Source organism: Trematomus bernacchii, unplaced genomic scaffold, assembly GCF_902827165.1.
Source record: "Trematomus bernacchii unplaced genomic scaffold, fTreBer1.1, whole genome shotgun sequence".
NCBI classification, from domain to species: Eukaryota; Metazoa; Chordata; class Actinopteri; order Perciformes; family Nototheniidae; genus Trematomus; species Trematomus bernacchii.
Genome location: NW_022987705.1, coordinates 6,086,543 through 6,104,201, shown reverse-complemented (window position 1 = coordinate 6,104,201; position 17,659 = coordinate 6,086,543). Strand labels below are relative to the sequence as shown.

At 41.7% G+C, this 17,659-nt stretch overlaps 1 protein-coding gene across 3 annotated transcripts; it reads right to left on the bottom strand.

The window, feature by feature from the left end:
• Positions 1-3,039: 3,039 nt before the first annotated feature.
• map7d2a (MAP7 domain containing 2a) lies at positions 3,040-15,445 on the bottom strand. Of its 3 annotated transcripts, none has more exons than XM_034139847.1 (17): positions 15,203-15,445; positions 13,818-13,910; positions 13,292-13,378; positions 13,124-13,201; positions 12,391-12,554; positions 12,096-12,192; positions 11,068-11,157; positions 9,535-9,641; positions 9,323-9,438; positions 8,052-8,404; positions 7,790-7,937; positions 7,525-7,705; positions 7,297-7,395; positions 7,160-7,210; positions 6,935-6,974; positions 5,554-6,211; positions 3,040-5,030 (listed from the first exon to the last, which is right to left on the bottom strand). In XM_034139847.1, the coding sequence occupies exons 1-17, from the start codon at positions 15,237-15,239 to the stop codon at positions 4,772-4,774; spliced, it is 2,658 nt and encodes an 885-aa protein (XP_033995738.1). In that variant the 5' UTR covers positions 15,240-15,445; the 3' UTR covers positions 3,040-4,771. The 3 variants fall into 3 exon arrangements, with proteins under 3 accessions (XP_033995738.1, XP_033995739.1, XP_033995740.1); XM_034139848.1 differs by having other exon boundaries at positions 6,935-6,971; XM_034139849.1 differs by having other exon boundaries at positions 13,301-13,378.
• Positions 15,446-17,659: the final 2,214 nt, after the last annotated feature.

Here is a 17,659-nt window from a genome sequence, read left to right as displayed (position 1 = left end):
AAAAATCCTCTTTATTTAGTCAGGTTTTCAACAGCAAAGGTTTCTTTTACTCATGTTACTGCTCAAAACATTCCACATTTATTTGTAGGTGTTCACTCTGAAATCACAATGCTTTTCAAGTTCTTGCTAATGTCAGTTTTACAATATCTGTCTTTGTGATTTATTAGGGCCTGAGCTCGACAGAGTCGGAGTGAAGACCTATTGTTTTCCATTGTTATTTTTGTACCAGAACTACACATCGATAACTGCAAATAATAAAGCTGGTTACCGACCTCCGGTTTCCGGGTGACTTCGACTTCCTGTTGGCGGATTATTCTCATCTCTACTTTGAGTCACAGTACGGGAGACCGAGCCAGTCTTACCTGAAGAAATGAAAGCCATGGAAGCTTACATCAATGACTCTCTGGCTGCCGGAATTATTCGTCCTTCCTCTCCAGCCGCAGGAGCGGGGTTTTCTTCGTGGAGAAGAAGGACAAGATTGACTATCGGGGCCTGAACGACGTCACGGTGAAGAATCGTTACCCCCTGCCACTCATCTCGTCGGCGTTCGAGTTACTACAAGGGGCTACAATCTTCACTAAACTGGATTTACGGAACGCGTATCACAAATCCGAGAGGGGGGTGAATGGAAGACCGCCTCGGGACATCATGAATACCTGGTCATGCCATTTGGACTTACCAATGCCCCTGCTGTTTTCCAGGCGTTGGTGAACGGCGTACTCCAGGACATGTTGGATCGGCATGTCTTTGTTTATTTGGACGATATTTTGATCTTTTCGAAGAATCTCAAAGAACACATCCATCATATCTAGGCGGTTCTCCAGAGGCTTCTGGAGAACTCGCTGTTCATCAATTTCACACTTCCTCAGTCGCCTTTCTAGGCTGCATCATGTGTCAAGGGAGTGTGGAGATGGACCCCTCCAAGGTTGCAGCGGTCCCCTCGTGGCGGGTTCCTGATTTCCGGAAGGAGCTGCAGCGTTTCCTGAGGTTCGTGAACTTTTACAGACGGTTCACTCGTGGCTACAGCACCGTGGCCATCTTGCTCATCGCCCTGACATCGTCCAAGGTGACGTTTCGGTGGTCCCCTCAAGGGCCGGTTTACGTCGGCCCCTATCCTACGAGTACCAGACCCCGCCAGACAGTTGGTGGTGGAGGTGGGTTTTACCCAGTTTAGCTTTTGTCGCCCGGGCTCCCGCAATATGAAGACCGACGCCCTGCGGTTCGGGGGGAGGAGACACTCGCAGTATCCCGGACACTATTCTTCCTGCTCTTCGAGTGATCGCCGCCCTCGCTTGGGAGATTGACGAGAGGGTTAAAAACGCTCTGGTGGACCAGCCCGGTCCTAGTTCCTGTCCTCCCAACCGGTTGTGTGTACCTCAGGTCTTGAGGCCCGAGGTGCTTCAGTGGGCTCACAGTTCCAGACTTTCCTGCCACCCTGGGATTCAACGTACCTGAGGGGTGGTCCTGCAACGGTTCTGGTGGGCCACGCTGGAAGCTGACACCCGGGAGTTTGTGAACGCCTGTCCTGTGTGCAATCAGCACAAACCCTCTCACAAAGCGCCTGCTGGCCTCCTTCATCCGTTACCAGTCCCGTGTCGCCCCTGGTCACATATTTCCCTGGACTTTGTGACTGGTCTACCACCGTCCCACGGACATACTGCCATTTTGACGGTGGTAGACCGGTTTAGTAAGATGGCTCATTTCATACCCCTGCCTAAGATCCCGTCAGCTAAGGAGACGGCTGAGCGAATTCTTCTTCACGTTTCGCCTCCACGGAATGGCGACCGATGTGGTTTCCGACCGGGGCCTCAGTTCACTTCTTTGTTTTGGAGAGAGTTTTGTGAACTGATCAGGGCGACGGTCAGTCTCACTTACAGTTTCCACCCACAGGCCAACGGCCAGACCAAACTCCTGTGGGTGGAGTACGCCCACAACACCCTGATCAGTTCCGCCACCGGCCTTTCCCCTTTCCAGTGTGCCTACGAGTTTCAGCCCCCATTGTTCTCTACATTAGAGAGAGAGGTCACCTGTCATAAGACCTGGTAGCAGGCCTGTACGACCCTGCTTCAGTTTGCTAACCGGTACGCCGCGTCGGCGAACCGCCGCCGCACTTTCTCTGGTCTCCCATGTGTTGCACTTTGGTTCTCAGCTCATTCGTGACAGCAGTAAACTGATGCGATGCAAAGATGTGTTGAATCAAAATCGTCGTTTAGAGAAAGTAAACCCGGAGAATATTAACTTCCTGTTTGGTTTGACCGCCACAGCAAAGGCACTTCAAGAAAACTCCAGATTTTGATAACTTTTCATCCTCAAAGCCATCTCCTGATTTTTCCGTTTGGTCAGTTGTGTCAAAGCCTCTGCAAACATTAATTAATAACTATCTCGAAAAGTAGGAATCTAGGGGAAATATTGTCAACAATAACTGTGTGTGTAGTAGGGCTGAACGATTAATCGATTTTAAACCGAAATCGCGATTTGAAATGATGCGATTATCAAATCGCAAAGCCTGCGATTTTTTCAAAAACGTTTTCATTAAAAAAAAATGTTTTTCTTCTTGTGTGTCAGTCATCCACACCAATCAGAAGTGCTGTGCTCCACATGTACCAGCCATTGTTAACCAATCAGAAGTGGCCCATGATAGAAGGTGATAGACAGATTGATCCAATCACCTGCCAAGTATTTTTGAAAGTGCCTGCCCTTTGCAAATGGCTTCCAATGGAGCTTTCCTAGATGGTTTTAGATAGCTTATTTGCGCACATGCACGGAACGAATCGGGTTAATGATACGGATTGGTTAGTGGCGATGGGGTTACGGTGCTGCGCATGCAGGGATCCTGGAAGCACCCCGACCTTGCTTGTCTTGCGAAGGCCCGTCGATCGCTGCTTGCAGCTTTAATTTATATTGATGTCTCATTCTCTTTCACTGAACTCTTCCATGTTGTTCTTTATTTCACTTCATGTTTGTTTTCCAGTATCATCATTGTCATGTGAACTGCTTGATTACACAAACACACATTAACACACAAAAACAAAAAATGTCAGTTTTACATTTTATTGTTTCAGATAACATTGGTATGACCATGCTAACCATGCACAATGTCTACAGTAATCATTTAACTTAAACGTTAAGCAGACTGGGATGGGTATGAGCAAACTATAATACACTATGAAATGGTTGTATATCCTCTTTTGCTTTTCCCAAAATCAGTTCATGTGGTACAGCAATGTTCAAATGTGCAAAATATACAGCAAACACTAACTTTCGAATACTATAAGGAGCATACATATTTGGCTACTACAATTAGCATCTGTCGATCCAGACTATGTATGTTGGTACACAAGTCTCAATTTGACTTTATACGTGACATAATAATGTGCAATATGGCAGAAATGAAACATTTAAAACAAAGTTTCAAGTATTACAGGTAACATCATATGGTTTGCAAAAAAATAAAGTAACTAATAAGTTCCTTATACTGTAAGGCATCTCTACTGGAATAACATTTGGACACAGAAAATGAACTGCAATTAAGACATTTAATGCATTTCTCAAGAGAGAGACTACATAATATTTCCTACACAGGACAACACAATACAGCCTGATGGATTGAGAGAAACTTAAACGGCATCTTTATAGCTACAGGATACACATACAAGTGGATTGCTAAGCAATTATTCCTGCCCCAGTGCACTTCAGTCTTACACATCAACAGCCAAATATCCACTTGTTTTAAATCTAAACTTTATTTTTCTTATAGATAAAAGCGTCAATTAGTGTTGTGCCTTGGAAACCTTTTATATAGAAAGTCACACATACGGAAGCTTTTTAAATGACACGAAGCTTCTCAGGCATCACTATTTTCATTGTAAGAAATCTATTTCTTGAATGGAATCCCTGAAAATGAGGTGCCTTGTCTGGGAAATAAATTACTGCAATTTTGCAAAAGAGCCAAATAAAAATAATTCACTCTAGTCTGCAGCAAACATGTAGTATGTGGGCCATCATTTGATTGACGCCATGATTTTCTTAATGTGCAATAACATTCAATTGACAGCTTTGGAATCAACCTCCTCTCTCACATGCATTTAGAAAGTTCCAATTAAGGAATAAAAAGGATAATCAAATGAAAAATGATCAATCCTATGGCCAGACCTCGCTGATGAGGAAGAGTCACTGGAGTTTAGTTTACCAGATATATCCATTAACTTCCAGCCAAATCAATCTGACACATGCATGAATACATTACCTGGGAAGAATATTTTTGAAGTATTTCAATGAGGCTACCATGAAAATGAAATAATCATGCCTTCGCCATCAGCAACACACTTTAATGGCTTAAGGGGGCATTTAAGTCAGAGGAACAAATGCAGCCATCAATGCTCAGAGCAGGCTTTGCACTGGGACTGAACTGGGTCCCAGTGAATAATCTGTGCAGGGAAATTTAGAGTTATTATACGTTAGCAATAGTGTGTTTACCTAATGTCTACAATATTCAAAACCCTGATTTTTGCCTTTTTTTGTCCTCTTTTTTCACACATCAGACACACCTCTCCCGCTCATCTCACACACACACTTTTTCTCCTAAGAACAGTAGAATAAACCAAATCGTGGACACATAATTTCAATGGTCAGTTGCTATGCGATTAGAATATAGAATATATGTTTTCTTTATATTGAAAGTCATAGTTTACAGTTTCTGTTATGATGATCTCTATGGCTCTATTCCCATCAACGAAGTGATACAGGGACACACGTTTAAAAGATTAACAGACTACTTGATGCTAAGTTTATTTGAAGAAGGAGGCGACATCACAATGAGTTTTGAGTCAGACATGGGACTCACAACCCCCCCAATGAGGTTCTTGTTGCAGTCGCCCTTGTTGCCCTCAGAGCTCAGTTTGGAGCAGGTGACGCTGCCTGTCAGGTCCATCAGGTCTTCCAGAGCTCGGCTGTTACTCACACTGCTGTGCTGGATTTCATTGACTGGCGAGAAGTTTGTGATTGAAATCAGTTCCTCCTTAGCAGCTGGGCTGGAATATATTTTTAAAAAACAATGGTTTATGATATTTGTGGGGCAAGTCTGATATTGAAAAAACAGCCTTTTCTTGACTGCTGTGTATAGGTACAAACAATGCACTGCACTTTTCCTCTATTTTTTTGCAATGTATTTAAATAAATAAGCAAAACAAGAATGTACTATGAGTTAACCTATCAATATTCATTGTTATGTTTATTCTAAGTTTTAAAAAGAAAAAGAGAGGAGAGCAGAGCAAACACCACAAATGCCCAAAATAATGTACTTGTAAATATGTATATTATGGTGGTCTTTATATTACAATACATATTTCTTATAGTTGAAAGCATACTTATTCATCCCAAATCTCTGTCATGACAGAAGAACAAGAAAAGGTGAATAAAAAATAGCAAAGTGATACAAAACAGTATTGTGTCAACAAATAATGCTTTGGTAAGTTTTACATTTAAATATGTTATAGTGGCAGGGGGGCCGTGGGTGATGTGGTTAGCGATACTAACAATGCAAGAGGACCTCACCTGACCTCCATGGCCTGCACCTCATCAGAAGACCCCGTCCCCTTCACATTTAGAGGCTCCAGCCTGATGATTGGCGGCGACGGGTGTCCCACTGGCAGGGTCGCCACAGAGGGACTCATCATCTCCATCTGGGACCCTCCTCTAGCAGCAGTCACCACATGATGCAGGCTCCTCTGTTTGCTTACCTCAGCAGTTATATGGCTTCTCTTCAAGGCACTTCCTTCACTCTTAACTGCTCCATTCATCATACTACCCTCCCTTTGGTTGACTTTGGCATCTGCTGTCGGCTTTGTCTGCTCTTTGTTTATCTGCTCTTTAACATGTGCTCCCTGCTGCTTATTTACATTCATCACCACCTCTCTTCCCTGTTGCTTGAGGACACCGGCCTTGCCCTCTCTGTTAGTCGGGCTGCCGGGCTCTTCACTGGTGTGTCTGGTGTCCGGTCTCTTGTCAGTAACACTGCGTGATGCTGTCATTTGATGAGTGTTGTTTGTCATTTGCACACTCTTCTGATGGTCCATCTGTGCTGCTGGCGCTTCTTTCTTCACCGGGGTGCATTCCTTCATGTTGACTGAGACATGCTCTTTAACCTGAAACTCAACCTTTTTCACTGCCTGCTCATTCACCTGAGCTTTAGTTTGAACAGTCTTTACTTCACCTGTGGAGAGTGAAGAACAGCATAGTGGGCTTCACTTTACTTGGATTGTTCTCGTCACTCCAAGTGAACTATACTTACTTGATTATTTTCTAGCAGCAATACTGGATGTCACTATCAACAGTATAACTGGTCAAGTTGATACTAAACATTGACATTGGCTCCAATGAGCTGAGAACTTACACTTAACTTAAATACAGTTTGAGCTTGCATTGTGCACAGCTTTCCCTCAATAAATCTGCCAAGGGTGTTTTCAAGGGCAGCTAATTTTACATTCAACTCCCATGGCACTGATTTACAGTAAAAAGTGCCCTCTCAGCACCAAGAGGGAAGATCTTTTCTCCTGCTCCATTTTCCGGAAGAAAATGGCATAACATTCACAACATGTTTATTAAATGTATGACCCAATGAACAAAGCAATTACTTGGTTGATGAAGACAAGGAGGTTCATTCTTTAGAATTGCCAAAGCCAAAGCCACATTATTATCGCATAACAAGACGCTCAGATGAATGTGTACAAAATGTGTCCCCTATTGAGACTTTACACAAGCCAACGTTATGATTACTGCTGCACATGCACAAAATAAGCTTATAAAGGAATCTCATCATAAACCATGCATGGTCTATTTGCAATTTTTTTGCTGCAAGGAGTACAGAGAGCGGTGGAGTAAGCAGGGGCAGCAAGCAAACGTAAGTATCTGCATTGCGACTGAAAAGCACACTGACCTGGTGGGGAGACGGGCTTAGTCTCCACCTGCTCCTCCTTCTGATTCAATGCAGAACAGAGACGATCAAGTCAACGTTTGTGGTAATCAGGACACAAAACCAAAGTATCACGAACAATAGTATTTAATAAAGAAGATAACAACAGAAAGTCAGACTTTTAAAAATCACATGTAGGTGTTTAAAGGCAGCTACACTGTACGAGAACGGGCGGCTCTCTCACAGTACCTTCATTTCAGCTTCGGCCTTCCGAGTTCTCTTCATGATCTCTTCAATTCTCTGAAAAAATAAATATCAACATTACATTTGAAAACATTGCAAAGTTTAAAATATTTTAATTCTGCAATCGGTTTGTTTAAAATTACCTTTTTTCTTAGATTCCTCTCCTCCTCTTCTTGCTGCTTCTGCAGTTCTCTGTCTTGCAGCTGGCGCTCGGCTTCCTCCTTAGCCACGACTTGCTCTTTCTGTTAAGATAGGAGAACAATTCAGATAACATGCTAAAGAAATACAATTTTCACAGGAAACAACCAACAATCAGAACCCAATATGTACAGTAACAGGGCAAAAACATTGGCTTTATAATGACGTCTCACCTCTTTGTCCACCTGAGTCTGTAGCTCCTTGTCATGCTCCTCCTTCATTAGTCTGTCTTTTTCTTCTTTAAGCCTGTGAAGATCTTCTTCGATTTTACCCTTTTCCTTGACTTGTTGAGCCTTTGCCTCTTGCTGTTGCTTCTCCTGTGCGAATTGCTTTTTCAGCTGTTCTTGCCTGAGTCTGATTGGAAGGAGCAGACACTCATTACCTCCATTTAAAGACTTCAATCCAATTCCTTTTTAATTGATTTATCAATAGACTCACCGTTCTTCTTCCTCTTGTTCTCGCTTTTTCTCGTCCAGTTCTTTCTGAGCTCGAGCCTGACGCCTACGCTCTGCCAGCAACTTGGTGGCCTCCTCTGCATTTGTTGTGCCAGCTGCCACCTTCCCTGTAGAGGCGCACGGTGCTGATTCTTGAAAACACACAGAAAAAACTGGTGTTACATCAACAAAGTGTACTCTTACAACTGTAACGAAACACATACCCTTGTATACTCTAATAATACAATAACTTGTATTAAGTCTACCTTTTTTCTTATCTCCGTCCTGAGCGTTGCTGTGTGTCTTCTTCTCTGAGGAATCCACTTTAGGAGACGTGTGGTTATTGTCACTTTTGAGATGCATATCCGAAGATTCACCTTTAGGTGATCTGGATTTAGTGATTTCAACGTTGACCACATTCTTCTCATCTTGTGAAGAAGGAATTGTGCTGTTGTTGTCCGTATTCTTATTCACTGCTGAGGATTGTCCGTTGTGTTTCTCCACCTTCTTGTCTTCTGCTTTCCTATCATCAGGTGACCGGTTTTGACGATGCCTTGTAGGAGAGCAATGGTACTGATGTGCATTGCAGGGAGACTGGGCACGCATTTTCGAGGCCAGCCTGCACACAGATAAAGATTTTCCGTTAAAAGATGCCCTTTTATGCTCATTTTCAGGTAGCTTTTTGTATTTTGTGCTTCTACTGTGACTTGTTTACATGCTTTAATGTTCTCTCTGTTGTGATTGGTCAAAAGCTTAGAGATGTCCAGCCCCTTAGCAGACTATTTACATGCACACAAACATATATAACACACAACAGGAAGGGGGAAAAAAACTCAGAAGCATAGTAGGGCCCCTTAATGATTAAGTGTTAATGACAATAAAAACATTTAAATATAATGTGGTTCAAACAAGGTAGTGGTACCAGCTGACAGCCAGAGGTGGGAAGTAGTGGAGTACAAATACTTCGTTACTCTACTTAAGTACATTTTTCTGGTATCAGTACTTTACTCCACTACTTTTTACTTTTACTTCTTACATTTTTAACACAAATACCTGTACTTTCTACTTCTTACATTTTCCAAACAGATTCGTTACTTTAGTTTGAATCTGCGTTTGGTGGCGTGATCATTATTATTTAGAGTCATTGCGTGCCTATTGATTTGAACACGATCCGTGTATCCATCATTTCCTGATCTTCTCCAAAGAAGAGGGACCAATGAAAACGTTGTCATTTTGCCGTTGTTCAGCATGGAAACATTCACTAGCTAAAAATGACATTATTGTTCTATTAATATAAAGGGAGGTCAGTTACTCTTTAAAACAGTTGGTAGTTATGGGTACTTTTTACTTAAGTAAACTTCGAAGCCTACACTTCTTTACTTTTACTTGAGTAAAGAAGTTTAGTCAGTACTTCTACTTTTATATATTGTATTTTGAAACACGAGTATCTGTACTTCTACTCGAGTAAAGGATGTGTGTACTTTAGCCATCTCTGCTGACAGCCATGTTTGCACACCTTTCACCAAACAAATCTTACTTGGAGGTAGTAGGGGACGCCAAGTGCCTTGTGACACTTGCAGGGGATTCAGATCTTCTGAGAGGGGATCCACAGCCTGGGGATGCAGTTCTTCTCTCTCTGCGCAGCCGCTCTTTCTGCACAGAGTAGGGGGATTAAATACATAAGATCTTGCCGATTCTACCCAATTATGATATATAATGATATATATACAAATATGTACGAGGTCTGACCTTGGGGGTATTGGGGGTGGACTGCGATCCTCCTTGAAGTCCAGCTCTGTTGTGATCTGCAGGGTTCAGCGAGCCGCGGAAAGGGGACCGGTGAGGGCTGCAGGGCGCTGCGTGATGACAAACAGCATGCTTATCAAATCAAATGATGGCAAATCACAAGTGAAAAAGGGATGTTAATACAGTTGCCAGGGGAGGGTTTGACCAGACAGTGTGTGCAGCACCCAGCTCACAGACAATTTGTTCTGTTGCATTTGAAGCCACAAGGTATACATTTATCAGCGATATAGGCTTCCATTTTTAACTGAGTGATACATTTTTCTTCTCCTATTGAACTGTTGGTAATCAGCATTTTGGTAGAAAAACATGGAAGCTCAAATCTAATGGGGTATGTTAATGGAATTAATCCTGGGGTTGTATTCTATGCACTGGGATGAAAGCAGACACATACCAGCGCGGTGGCTACGAACACAGTCCCAATTCCCAACATTTCTGTCCTTGCCACACCAAAAAAAGCAAATGAAAACACACATGGACTTTGTGCAAACCCACAATCACAATAGCAGAGGCCCTACGTACAACATTAAGCAGTCTTCTTGCGATCATTTGGTCCATCTGTCACCATCTGTAAAGAGTAATCCCTAAAGGCTGCAGCGCTCTCAGTGGGATGACTGTTTCTATTTTATTTCTATTCTAGGTCATGTGCAATTAATCTCCAAAAACGTCAGCTCCACTTTTGAACCACTTAGCTGCCTTCATTTTTGAAGCGAGGGTAAAATGAAACAAATACTTTCATAGTTATCTACACACAGTACAAATAAAACCACAAGTGTTTAGGTTCACGTCATTCTGATCTTATGCCCTTTAGCCTGTTTTTAATTCCGTGTGACTAATCTGGGGAAACTAATCCAGAGGTTGACTTCAAGGGAAATTTGAAAGCGAACTATACAAACATGCTACTGAAACAAACATTTGAATATCAGACTAAATGTGGCAAATTAATGAAGGAAAAGACACACATTTTGTTAGTGTCCTCTTTTTTCTACATAGTGATCTGCTTGCTGCCAAACTGCAGAGTCTACAAGAGAGGGAGGAATGAAAGTTCCTCAAGAAAATTAGGAAGATGGAAATGTTCCAGCTTCAAATCTTCCTGAAAATAAGGTTAGATCATTATACGTTTTGGTTTAATGCCAGCAAAGGCCTCGGCACTGATTGCATCTGCCTAATAAATCGCATCCCTGAAGCCTGTCTCCACAGTTTTGCTTCCATCCCCACTTTAATTATGCTAAAAGTAACTGCAGCAGAAAGCACAAACACAGCAAACATACTAAAAGCGTAGAGAACATGCACATTACTTTGCATATCATGCCCCATTTGCAAGTTTTAACAACAGAGCAGCATGCATCACAGCAAGCAACAGTTTGACTTTGGTGCAAGTTCCAACTCACCAAAATGCAAACAAAAACAGTCATGGTAGGTGTTGCATGAATAGGAGGGGTGATACATATGGGAGGGCAAAGGGGGTCTTAACTTTACCAGATTCGCTGACAGCAGGAAGGGGGGAGGCAATGCCATGGGAAAAGGCGGAGACAGCAGAGAAAGGGAGTGGGGCATTGTCACTGTCACCTAAAGGCAGCGGGCGGAGCAGAGCAGAGCACAGCGTTATGAACAGTTTATCAATTCCTCGTCCAGCTGCAGAGACCCGGAGGGGAATTAACATACCAGCAGGCCGGGATGTTGTGATGTCATGTAACCACAACAGGCTTTTGATGGTGTGCTATGAAGCAATTACGTGTACGTTTTCTACATTTCCGACATTGTTAACTGCCCAAAAATGTCACTTAAGCACAGATTTATTGTTTTCACATTTACGTTATTAAGATTTGGCCGCACAAGGTTTTTAGTAGACCTATTTCTTTGTATTTAAATAATGTTGTTTTTTCATGTAGACCACTTTGTAATCTGTTGAAAGGTTTATTATTATTACATAGACACCAGTGCTGATATGTAACTCCATCCTGTCTCTGTGGGAAACCAGGAACACATTTTTTCTCATGCGTATTTAGGCAGCCAGGCTGTTGGCCAAGGTCGGGCCATGAAAAAAGGCTTTCTTTTACACACTCACACATGCATGCTAACACACACACACACACACACACACACACACACACACACACACACACACACACACACACACACACACACACACACACACACACACACACACACACACACACACACACACACACACACACACACACACACACACACACACACACACACACACACACACACACACACACACACACACACACACACACACACACACACCACACACACACACACACACACACACACACACACACACACACACACACACACACACACACACACACACACACACACACTGAAACCTACAGGGCACACACACACACATATTATGTCATGGTGTCTACAGCTAAATGCAATGCTTCTGGTAAAAGCAAAACTTGTGTCTAAATTTAAGATCCTTCATGCCTTGCATTCATGCCTCTTGTATCCAAAACTCTAATCTGTGTTCTTACCGCCTCCTGCGTGGCAGCCTCTGCTCCAGCGTTTGGTCCTCTGCTCCAGCTGAAGGCTTCTCTCCAGAGAGCGCCTCATCAGGGCCTCCAGGCGCTCCTGAACGCAACACAGCAGAGACCATTTTTATGTAACTACTGTCACCTCACCACTTGCTTTGTTTCATTGGCATTTTTACACACCACCAGGGAAAAGTCACATGAATGGACTTTTTTTTTGTATCTTGCGGCAACCACACGTGAAATAGAGTGCATTAGACAGATCATGATTATATGTTTTTTTGTTTTATCAGCTGACCCTGTCCTCTTCAAGCTGATGCCTCCTCTTCTCCTCCACTGCAGCTCTGCGGAGCTCCTCTCTCTGCCGCTGCTCCTCCAGCCGCCTCCAGCGCTCCTCCACTGTGCGTTCGTACTGCAGGCGAGCTCTGCACTCCTTCTCCCTGATCAGCTGCTCCCGGGCCACTGAAAGAGACAAGACAAGGTTTCATGAAAAATAAAAAATAAAAAAAAGAAGCTAATGGACCGATGTTATCTGAGTAAGAATTAAAAGTCAACTCAAACTCAAAAATGCATTTCAATCTCTTTTCAAAATATCTCTTTAAGACATATATTTTTTACTTGTGAATAAACACTCAAAATCTTTCAGTGTTACCTGAAGTTCTATGTAGTTTAGTGTATTTTTATATATGAATCCACAGAAAAGACTATCATGAAGATAGAAATCCTTGTCTTCATGAGACAACTGCAGGAGCTGCATGACCTATTTCTGTGGACTACTCTGTTACTATCTCATTGTCTCAAGTGACATAGTTCATCATATCAGAACTCCAGTGAACTTAACTTCCACTGGCCATTGAAGGTCTTCCATAACCAATTAAACTGTTGAGAGAAAAACTGCATGAGAAAAAACTTTGCAGGGAAAGTGCACTGACAAATAATCCCAGCAGTGGCAGGAACTTCAGAGCTCATCAGTTCACAAAAATCTGATCCTTAATTCATACTTGTGTCAAAAATAAAAGGACATCACCTACCCAGGCTTTTCTCCCTCTCCTCCCGTCTCTCTTTGGCTAATCGCATCCTGTCGTCCGTCTTCATATAACCCTCCGCAACTGAAAGAGGAATAAAAATGTCAGGAAACAAAAAGTAGGCATTGGAAAGGGAGATAACTTGCTTTTGAACAGATGCAAACATAGACTTACTTTGTTTACCTGCATGGTTATTAGCTGTTAAGTGTGAAGGGGACGCGTGTCCATTTATTTGCGGCTTCTTCTCTGTGCTCGATGGAGCTGTGATGACAGAAGGAGATAAAGCACACTCAGCTTTGTCTAAAGAGGAATTACATCAGCACCTGAGTACTGAACTGCAGTGCTGCTCTAACACCAGCAGAGGGAAACATGTCTGCAGCTCTGTGAGGGGCTGCTCTGTGGTAAATGCATTGTATAGCAAAATGCCAAGCAGACCCATGCCAAGGGCAAACTGCAGCAATACGCAGGAGAGAGGGGGAAACCGTCCTTGGCGTGATAGTCCCTCCACACATGCTGAATGCCTCTTCTGATTAGGTTGCTGCTGTGACTGCTGATAACAGAGCAGCCCTGAAACACAAGTCCCTGGGCCTGCAGAGTCTTATCACGCATTCTATAATGTGTCTCTAGTCATTGTGCAATTATCCAAATAATTGTGTGGTCACTTGGAAAAAAGGGTGCATCATGTGATAGGAACACTCACTAGTCTTTCCAGTTCGGGCCGAAGAGCTGTGACCATTTGTTGGAGATCTCTTCTCAGGGAGCAGAGTGATGGACGGCGGTGCCATCTTTTCACCTGAAGCACAAAACAAATAAAAGATTACACGGAGCACTGATCTTAAGAGAAAGCTGCTATTCTCACATCAATATCACATTATAAGTCTGATAAAAAAAATGTTATTAGATAAATCTATACTCTAAAGATTAGATATTGAGTTTATTAATATTGAAATCTGATCTTGGACGTGTCTCTTAATCGCCATGTAAATAGAGAGGTAAAAAAAAAAGTTGAATCCACAAATTCCCTGGATCAATATGTGCCGTGTCAGCTAAACTGCCATCAAAAACAGTTACTTCACTTGATGAGGTGAATTCCTCTCTTTTATTGAGTGTACTGAAAGCTGGCAGAAACTCTCATGATGTCAGACAGGAGAGCTGCCAAGCATTAATGCTTTACCAACCTAACTTAACATATACATTCATCATGGATAACTGGTCAAATGTATCCTGTTTCCTAACATTATTATTTATTCAGTGGCCACAATCTAATGTACTGGTTGTTTTTAGTGTAGCTTATTCTTATGGTTTTGTGGTGAATACTGCTCATACTCTATGGCCTGTCATAGCTGTTTTATAAAAATACAAGCTACAGAAACAACATTATGTGTACAACATGCTGCCTTAGGCATGACAGTGAAACAAACAAACATAAAGTGCCTCCAGTGGTCTGTCACTTTGCACTTTCTCATTGAAATAGTAAGTCAATGAGACAGTGGAAAGTATTTTCTGGAACAAAACTCATGCAATTATGTGAAATTCAAATCCACTTATTCCAGAGGGCAAAACAAATACAATGTGAGGTAATGACCCATGTCAAAGGCATCCCAAAATAGTTTGATGCTCATAATAAATGATGGGGTCTGTCTGGGTCATAGGCAATAACCACTCATCCTTTCTCCACCCGTTTGAACCCTTTTATCTGATTAAGTCGCGTCATCACCAAAAATGGCTACACCATTTTTTGGGATCAGAATTAAAAACAATGACTGCAAACTGGTGCGCACAAGAGGCTAATCCTGTTTTGTTGACGTTCACTCGTGATTTAAACAAAAAAAACATTTAGCCCGTGATTTAGGTTTATTTACTTGGAAAAGTGTAAATCTTTTAGATCTTCTTCCGTCGAAAAGGGTTAGAGAGCCTTAGCGAATAAACAAAACATTGAAGCCGGTCTGCACAGCCAGCATCATTCTCGTAAAGCGGTGGAAATGTCAATTGCGTCATTCATGAGTCTGCTTTAAATCGCGTCGCAAACACAAGAATAGAGCCCGATAGCATGATGATACCAAACCAAGCAAACATTCAGCTTACCTGTTATTGCACTGGAAGATGTGACTGTTTTCGCCATGGTGTCACAGGCACAATGCAGCCAAATGTATGGACCTGATGTCCCCCCAAACACTCTGCAGTGAAGCCAATGCAGCACAGGTATCCGTTTCCCTGCAAGGCTGCAGCAACAAGAGCAGCCACTGTGTACACAACCAAGCACACACCATTCAAATGGATGGCCTGAAGGTCATTGTGAAGCCTGGAGAAAATGTCCAGGACAAGAGACTGTTGTGCGGATGGATGGAGAAGAGGAGATGATGATGCGCACACAATCGAGTCGACTACCCAGCGATCACACCGTGCGTCGCAGCGTAAGCCCGCCCTGATCAGCACAGCCTGCCGGTAGATGGGGGAGATTTCCTCTTCCTCTCTGCACGCAGCTCAAACCTCGACCAAACCGAATGAAGCTTCATTAATGCAATGTTGTTTGGCCTGTTTGCCTGAATTAAATATTGTCGTTTTGTTTTATTTTCTTGTCAGAGAGTAGCAGAATGTTAAAAGGAAATAAAAAGGCACTTCTAACATCTCCGAACACTTTCCCTGGTACATGAATAACACCTGTTTAAGGTATAATGGATTTTGCATCAAGGATTTTTTTATTGCATTTGCTTAATTTTAGTCAATATCCTTAGTTTAGACCATTTAAGGGGGGGGGGGGGTTCGAATCCAAGTCTCACTGAGATCTAGACATGATCTGCCTGCATGAACCACTGAGCTATATATAGCAGCTTGAGTACTGATTTTAAATGTGTATTATTCTTTCTTAAAGCAGCAAACAGAAATAATTGTCCCCATTGACAAAATGTTCATGTTATTTTAATTAAATATTTTTTTCAAGTTTTATATAAAAATGTTTTGAAAAGTAATGTTTTTAATTCTTATTTTATGAGTTTTTTGTTTGTTTTAGAAAACATTTGTTGTCATATTAAATATCTATATTTTTTTTTTCCAAGTTAGATTTTACTATGTTTTATATATCATTTTATTATTTTATTTTTTGACAGTTGGCTATGGCTGAGAGGAAGAGCTGTTGTCTTTGATTCAGAAGGGTGGGTTCATTCCCAGCTGTGCAGTTATTATGTTGATTTATCCTAATGTGTATTGTGATGCTTGTTAAATCTGTGCGTGATCTCACTGCTATAGTGGAGAAGAGCTTCAAATCAAAGGTCTCAAACCTGTTAGAAATCCCATCCCTTACTCTCCTGTTACTGAGTTTTAGGTAATAGCAAAACCTTTATTCTCACCTTAAATGTTTTTATTTATACATTTATTTATTTCCATATTTATATATTTTTCTTGTGTTTTATTTATTCCTGTATTTATTCCCACATCTAATTATTTATTTATTTTTTACATTCATTTATTCTTTAATTTGGTTATTCCTGTATTTATTCCTGTATTAATGCATTTATTTATTTTTTACTTATGTCATATTCGGTCCTCCATACCTGTGTGCTCATTGTGTGCATAAAGATACAAATTCACTCAAAATCACATCACAGCAAGACCTATAGTTGGGCGTTCATTGTTTTAAAAACACATTGGTGGTAAGATAAGATAAGATAATACTTTATTGATTCCAATTTGGGAAATGTTTGTCTTGCAGCAGCATAAAAATGGCATTGTACAAATGACATTGTACAATACAAATTAAAAAGACTAGAAATAATCAAGAACGTAGAAATATACATGTTGAATTTACAAATGAACAATAACAAAATATAAAGCAAGTTATTATAAGTATGTGAGGGATGGAATATTCAATATTAACCCTCCTATTGTCTTCGTCCCCCCCCCCCCCTTACTTTGGTGTTTGCGGTCAAATTTGACCGGTCCTGTTTTAACTGCTATTACATTAACACAAAAACCATTAATCATCACCAAATTTCATTTAACACCCTTTCAAACTGTAGATATTGTATCAGACTACTGGTATACATGAAAAACTGCAGTAAATATACAAAGAATAGACACTGAACATGTATTGCCTGTGTCAGGTGTGATCCATGTTGGGGGATGGGCACATAACATAAGAGCGGGAAATGTGTCAAATTGTTCTCTGTGTGTGTGTGTGTGTGTGTGTGTGTGTGTGTGTGTGTGTGTGTGTGTGTGTGTGTGTGTGTGTGTGTGTGTGTGTGTGTGTGTGTGTGTGTGTGTGTGTGTGTGTGTGTGTGTGTGTGCCAGGTGTGATTCACATGGGGGGATTGGGCACATAAGGGGGGGGGGGGGCACATCTATGTGTGTGTGTGGGTGGGTGTTTGTGTGTGTTTTATCTGATCCGGATGGTTACTAATTCCTTTTCTTTATGGCGTCATTCTGACCGGGAACACCATGGGTGTTACAAAGTTGACTAAATCATCCAAAATTCAATGAAAGTGGTGATCAGCAATTTGATATGTTCAAATGTCTACTGTGAAGGATATCATAAAGCCTTAATGC